Source organism: Pan paniscus, chromosome 21, assembly GCF_029289425.2.
Source record: "Pan paniscus chromosome 21, NHGRI_mPanPan1-v2.0_pri, whole genome shotgun sequence".
Taxonomy (NCBI): domain Eukaryota; kingdom Metazoa; phylum Chordata; class Mammalia; order Primates; family Hominidae; genus Pan; species Pan paniscus.
Genome location: NC_073270.2, coordinates 18419036 through 18426311, shown reverse-complemented (window position 1 = coordinate 18426311; position 7276 = coordinate 18419036). Strand labels below are relative to the sequence as shown.

Below are 7276 nucleotides of genomic sequence, written 5' to 3'. Positions count from 1 at the left end.
TGCAGTCTAGGGTCCAGTTTAGGATTCTGCATTACATTTGGTAATCCTGCCTTTTGTCGGTGCCTGTCAGTCAAAGCACCAGGCACACACTTGCTATCACACAAATTTGTTTTTTTTTTTTTTTTTTTTTTGGTGCTTCAGTTTCTGAATTAGACCCTGAGAAAAGCAGGTTGGATGCTTAGTGCTCTCTTTGATAGTGTTTGAATCTCAGGCTTCATTTTCCAGCAACTCTTCAGAGTCAACTGCGTGTGTGCAGTTAGTTGGAGAGAGAGCCTTGCTTCTGAGTGTGTTTCTCCATCTGCTGTGACCCTTCCTACAGACTCATCACTTCCAGGAGCACTGAGCACACTTCACTGGTGCGTCTTTAGAGACTGGGGCCTCATGGAGAGGCCTGGCTACAGGGAGCAGGGATAGCAGGGATCCGGGAGCCAGGGGTCTGCCTGCCCTTTTACCCCTGGGCTGTCACTTTCCATGGCTGACTTACCTTTTGAGTTGGTCCAGTTTGGTGGAAAGGCTTCAAGCTGTGCACCCTGGTGGGACCATGTGGCAGGGCATTCAATTTTAGTATAGGGTGGCCCTCTTGTGGCAGACATTTGCATGTTCTGGGAAAAGGACGGATGGTAAAAGGTGCAGAGTCAGAGTGTTAGAGCAGTGTATTCGTTTGCTAGGGCTTCCAGAACAAAGCACCACAGACGGGTCCACCCTAACAGCCTCAATTACCTCTTTACAGGCCCCATCTCTGAAGGCAGCCACATTTTGAGGGAGTTAGGACTTCAACATGTGAGATTTGGAGGAATACAATTCTGCTCATAATAAGCAGAAAGGAACCTTAGATATTCTTTAGCTTAAGTCCATCATTTTAGAAAACAGATTGACCTGTTCAAGGTCACACAATAGTAGGCAGCAGAGACCTAACGTGAAACCCACCTCTAAGGAATATATGATTACCTCCATTACCTTTTGTTTCTGTAAAATGTCCAAAGCAAACTCAGAATGTATCTTAACTGAAAGGGATGGCTCAAAATGCTAGAGTATGAAATTGACTAAAAGGCAAAACATCTAAGCCTATTTTACTCAGGCTTTTAGATATTTGTTAGTGAAGAAAAATGTTAATTAAAAAATTTTGAAACTGTATTTTACATTTAAATAACTTTATTTTATTTATTTTTTGAGACAGGGTCTCATTCTGTCACCTAGACTGGAGTGCAGTGGTGCAATCTCAGCTCACTGCAGTCTCTGCCTCCCAGGCTCCAGCAATCCTCCTACCTCAGCCTCCTGAGTATCAGAGACTACAGGCATGTGCCTATATTTTTTGTCGACATGGGGTTTCACGATGTTGCCCAGGCTGGTCTTGAACTTCCGGGCTTAAGCAGTCCACCCGCCTTGGCCTCCCAAAGTGCTGGGATTGTAGGTATGAGCCACTTCACCCAGCCTTAAACAACTTTAAATGGAATAAAAGATATGATGAACATTAAACCTGGCATATTTCACTAATTTCTGATATTTTTGTACTGCTAAAATCACCATGCATCTGGTATTTTGCTTTTCTTTTCCCCTTCAAGTTTGTTATAAGCATTTTTATTTATATCATAGTATATTCCACAAGGTTAAAATTGTTTGGTGGGGCCAGGTGTGCTAACTCTCACCTGTGATCCCAGCACTTTGGGAGGCTGAGGCAGGAGGATTGCTTGAGGGCAGGGAGTTTGAGACCAGTGTGGGTAACATAGCAAGACCCTGTTTTTTAAAAGAATAAATACATAAATAAAATAAATAAGTAAAATTGTTCAATGGTTATAGCCCATTTTCTCCTATTGTTACTGCAGTTTGCTAAGCCATTCTCCTCTCTGCACCTCTCCCTCTCTTAGCCATTATACATATATATAGCTATAACATAAAGCAAGTAATATTTATTAAATGTCTATACTGCAAAGGTGATCACACTTTTTGCAGGTGTTTTGGAAAATAATTTCAAACTTTCTAGGAAAAATGGCAAGAATAGTACAAACAACCCAGATTCACCTCTTAATATTTCCTTTCTATCTCTCATACTTATTTATGTTTATATTTATACATGTCATTTTATTCAGAATCATTTGAGAATAAGTTGCATACATCATGGGTCTTTGCTCCTAGATAGTTCAGAGTATATTTTCCTTTTTTTGAGAAGAAGTCTCGCTCTGTCGCCAGGCTGGAGTGCATTGGCATTATCTCGACTCACTGCAACCTCTGCCTCCTGGGTTCAAGTGATTCTCCTGCCTCAGCCTCCCGAGTAGCTGGGACTACAGGTGTGTACCACCATGCCCTGCTAATTTTTTTGTATTTTTAGTACAGATGGGGTTTCACCATGTTGGCTAGGATGGTCTTGAACTCCTGACTTCGTGATCCGCCCACCTTGGTCTCCCAAAGTGCTGGGATTACAGGCGTGAGCCACTGTGCCCAGCCTGAGCCCTCAGAGTATATTTTCTAAGAATAATGATATTATTTTACATAACTGTAGCATAGTCATAAACTTCAGTAAATTTAATCTTGATACAATTTTATGGTCTAATCTACTATTTATATTCTAATTTTGTTAATGAACCTAGTGATAACCTTTATAGCAGTTTTTCTCCTCCAATACAAGATCCAGTCTAGGATCCATATTGCATTTATTTATTTATTTTTATTTTTGAGATGGAGTCTCACTCTGTCACCTAGGTTGGAGTGCAGTGGCGTGATATTGGCTCACTGCAACCTCTGCCCCCCCCCGGATTCAAGGAATTCTCATGTCTCAGCCTCCCGAGTAGCTGGGACTATAGGCACAAGCCACGACGTCCAGCTAATTTTTTGTATTATTAGTAGAGATGGGGTTTCACCATGTTGGCCAGGCTGGTCTCGAACTCCTGACCTCAGATGATCCACCCACCTCAGCCTCCAAAGTGCTAGGATTACAGGCATGAGCCACCACACTCGGCCCTATACTGCATTTAGATGTCCTGTCTCTTCAGTCTCCTTTAATCTGGAACATTTTCATAGCTTCCCTTTGTCTTTTATGATATTAACATTTTTATAGAATACCATCCCCCTTCTGTTTTTATTAATAGGATGTTCCTTCTTTGGGATTTATCTGGATGATTCCTTATGATCAGATATAGGCTATATATTCAGGTTATGCAGGCCAGATAAAAGACGTGTATTTCTCGGACAAACCAAGATACCCTTGAGAGTGAAAGATGATGCTTGCTATATTTACGCTGAGATAGTGGGTGTAAATGTGTCTTAGGCAAACTGGGATGTGTGGTTACCCTACTTATATAAGTGATTATTCTCATTTTACCAGTCTCCATACTGGGACTAGATAGCTTAAATCACTTACTGAAGTGATGGGACCAGAACTTAACCTCAGATCTTTCTTATTCTAAAACATCCATTTCCTGTCCCTGCCCCCAAACGAGTGCCATTCAACTGTATTTAGAGTAACTCTTCCATAGCTGACCTTTCATCAAGTCCTGTGGAATCTATCTCTACAAACATGTCTCTTGAATTAACAAATTCATTCAGCAATGATTTCTTCCTTATGCATACGATCTCTACTCCTACTGAATGGTCTCCCACCAGTGATATGGTCTTTAGGGCTGTCGACAAATATTGCACACTCCTTCTAAGCACATAGCAGGATTGCATTTCCCAGTGCACCTGAAATTAGACAATACAACCACAGCATTTTGCTAAGATCTTTATTTTAGAAGTTGTCCAGATTATCTTGTGTTTTCATTAGTCAGTATGGATTCGCCTCCTGCACCCTGAGGGCAGAGACTTGATTTTGTGCAATATTTAACTCTGAGGCTACGCTTTGTGAGGAGATATTTTCTGAGTGTTTATTTCACTGGATTAAATTGAAAGAATTTTTTGTTATGTTTCTAGAATATATTTTTCTCAAATGGTATTGCCATGTGTGGTCGATTGAGTTGTGGGTCCTGATTCTCCGCTCCAGCATGATGGGATTATCCACCCACACCCTTGCCAGGGCCTCAGGCTGAGCCCTGCCTCCTCCTTGCTTCCTCTTGACTTTATTTGTGGCCATGTGATTTGCTTTGACCAATGGGATGTCAGCAGACATGATGCAAACAAAGGCCTGGGATGAGCTTGTGTGGCTGGGCTTGCTCTTGTGCTTTTTTCATTGCTAGTTTAGAAGCTTGAGGGACATTGGGAGCAGAGCAGCCCCTGCTGAAAGGAGACCTACAGCTGGAAGACAGCTGAGCTCCCAGCCCCAGGGAATGCAGTGATAAATACTTCTATTTTGTTTTGTAGCAATATTTGACTGATACATGGTATCATAGGGAACAAATGATTTTATAACTCTTGCTATATGTTGGTTTTGCTCTCGTGAGGAAGCCTGAAGTCAATTTACCATGCTATCAGCATGGTATATGTGCACCTACAAAAATATTCATGTGGTTATCCTCAATTTGACCATACAATTACATTTTATGTATTTTTATTTATTATTTTTATTTTTATAAATAAAAGAAATGGGGGTCTCACTATGTTGCCAAGGCTCGTCTTGAACTCCTGGCCTCAAGAGATCCTCCCACTTTGGCCTCCCAAAGTTCTGGATTAGAGGTGTGGTCCACTGCACCTGGCCAAATCTAATTTTAAATGGTTTAAGAAAATAGAACAATAACCATGCCACCAGCACAGTTTAGGGCCTTGCAGAGCTTTATTCCAGACGGAATCTATTATCTTGAGGTAATAATTTGGTGTAATAATAAACTCCACAAAGATCTGTGTAATTTTCTTTCTCTATCTTTGATAACTATGACTTTAATTTGTAGTATAATCACACACAATCCATATAGTTAGTAATTATATGGTACTACTAATCCTTTTAAGAAAACAACCCTTTTGATACTTATTTTTAAAGTTGGAGATATGACAAAATTTTACATTCAGAAACATTCTCATCAAGTGGTATTAATTTCTTTTCTTAAATTTACTTTTAAATTTGTCAAAGTCTAGCTATTAATTATATATAAATATTTCAAAAGCTTGTCCTTAAAATCCAACTATTAGTTCCATAATGAAAATTAAAATGGAACATAATGGCGCAAAATCCTTTATTATTCTCGAATTGAGGGTTGGCCAATTAATGGCGGATCACTTGAGCCCAGGAGTTTGAGTCCTGCCTGGGCAACATAGCAAGACCCCGTCTCATTTTTTATTAAAATTTTTTTGTATTACATTTTATGTTAAAAAAAGAAAAAGAAAAAAGCAATCTTTTTTTCTTTTTCTTTTTTTTTTTTTTTGAGACGGAGTCTCACTCTGTTACCCAGGCTGGAGTGCAGTGAGGCGATCTCGGCTCACTGCAGCCTCTGCCTCCCAGGTTCCAGCGATTCTCCTGCCTCAGCCTCCCAGGTAGCTGGGATTACTGGCACACGCCACCACGCCTGGCTAATTTTGGTATTTTTAGTAGAGACGGAGTTTCACCATGTTGGCCAGGCTGGCCTCGAACTCAGGTGATCCGCCCGCCTCGGCCTCCCAAAGTGCTAGGATTACAGGCGTGAACCACCTATTACAGGCCCATGGGTGGGGCTCTATTTGTTTTTTCCATTCAAGAAAGCATGTCAAACTCCATCAGAGCATGGGTGAATTATAAAAACATAACCGTGCATGTCTCCTAAGTTATTGTAGGCTTTTATGCACGGGTATTACTAAGAAATTACTTGCGCCACATCTCACTACTTAATGGAGACATGCCATTTTATTTTGCATCCATGGTTAAGAACCTCTGCTATACAGAAGGGTCCTAAACGTCATGTTATGATTATGAAAAAGAATTGCATGCATAACCGAGCAATTGGAAATAAAAAAGACCAAAAGAAAAAAAAAAGAATTGCTTAAGTAATCAGAAAAAAAAAAAAAATGGCATTGTTAAAGAGTTCTACAATTCAGTTTGAATGCAAGAGGAGACAAAGTGACAAGCCCTGGGCTCTTGAGCTAGTCCAAGTTTAAAGAGTTCGCTTGGGGATTCCTTCACAGTCCCCAGTGGAACCAGTGAAAAGAGCGTCATGCCTCCCGTGTCCCCTGACCCTCCATTCAATCAAAAGCAACAGGCCTGAACAATCACGGAACAAAAACCTCATTGCCTAGCGTAACCTTCCAACCCCGGAGCTGTATGGGCCGCTAATCCGCCGCACAAAGCGGGCCGCTGCTCTTTTCTTCTCCCGGGCCCGGGCCCAGCGTGGCGCCCAACTGCTGATCGGCTCTGGAACGTCCCAGCAGCGCGCCGGGGGCCTCCGGTGTTTATTTAGCGGGTTGCGGGCTGCGCTGGGGGCCTCCTGGAGAGCCGGCTCGGCGCCGCCCGCGCGCCCGCGCCAGAGCAGCCATGTACCGGCGCAGCTACGTCTTCCAGACCCGCAAGGAGCAGTACGAGCACGCCGACGAGGCTTCGCGCGCCGCCGAGCCCGAGCGCCCGGCCGACGAGGGCTGGGCTGGGGCCACGAGCCTGGCGGCGCTGCAGGGGCTCGGCGAGCGCGTGGCCGCCCACGTCCAGCGGGCCCGCGCCCTCGAGCAGCGCCATGCCGGGCTCCGGAGGCAGCTGGATGCCTTCCAGCGCCTGGGCGAGCTGGCCGGGCCCGAGGACGCCCTCGCCCGCCAAGTCGAGAGCAACCGCCAGCGCGTCCGGGACCTGGCGGCCGAGCGCGCCCGGCTGGAGCGCCAGGGCACCGAGGCGCAGCGCGCGCTCGACGAGTTCCGAAGCAAGTAAGCGGCGGCCATCGGGGGAAACCGAGGCAGGGCGTGGGCCGTCCCGGCGGCGCGGGGCTGGGAGCACGCTGCTACCATGCAGGGGTGGAGCGCCGTCTCTGGTCCCCTGTCGATCGATGACCTCATCCCTGCACGCAGGTGGCACATTTCCTTAAGCTAAGACTAGCTTCTATTTTGATGGCACGTCACAGTTTACACGAAGTTGTATCATTTACTTTTCATCTATTTTTAAATTTTGGTATAACTTACATGTTATAAAATGCACAGATTTGAAGTGCATACTTCAGTGAGTTTTGACAAATGTATATACCCGTGTTACCACGAAAACAAGTGAGATATTTCCACTACCCCTGAAAGTTCCCTCCTCCCCTTTCCCAGTCAGCCACCTTTGCCCCAGACAGGAGGCACCCATTCTGATTTCTATCACCATAGATTGACTTTGCCTATTCTACAGTTCCACAAAAATAGAATCTTACGGGATGTACTCTGTTGTCTGGCTTCTTTTGCTCAGCACATTGGTTTTGAGATGTAC

At 44.1% G+C, this 7276-nt stretch overlaps 1 protein-coding gene across 2 annotated transcripts in view; it reads left to right on the top strand.

Moving 5' to 3' along the window:
• Positions 1 to 337: 337 nt before the first annotated feature.
• The window catches only part of BFSP1 (beaded filament structural protein 1), a 43494-nt gene continuing 36555 nt past the window's right edge, over positions 338 to 7276 (top strand). Inside the window, exon 1 of one of the 2 annotated variants that reach the window (XM_057300926.1) lies at positions 338 to 356. Coding sequence is in view for 1 of the 2 variants with exons in the window: in XM_003810596.5 (XP_003810644.3) it covers positions 6365 to 6741 (377 nt within the window). In the remaining variant the exon portion in view is untranslated. Of the gene's footprint in view, positions 357 to 3723; positions 6742 to 7276 lie in introns of those variants that run through there. The other variant, XM_003810596.5, reaches the window with a different exon arrangement.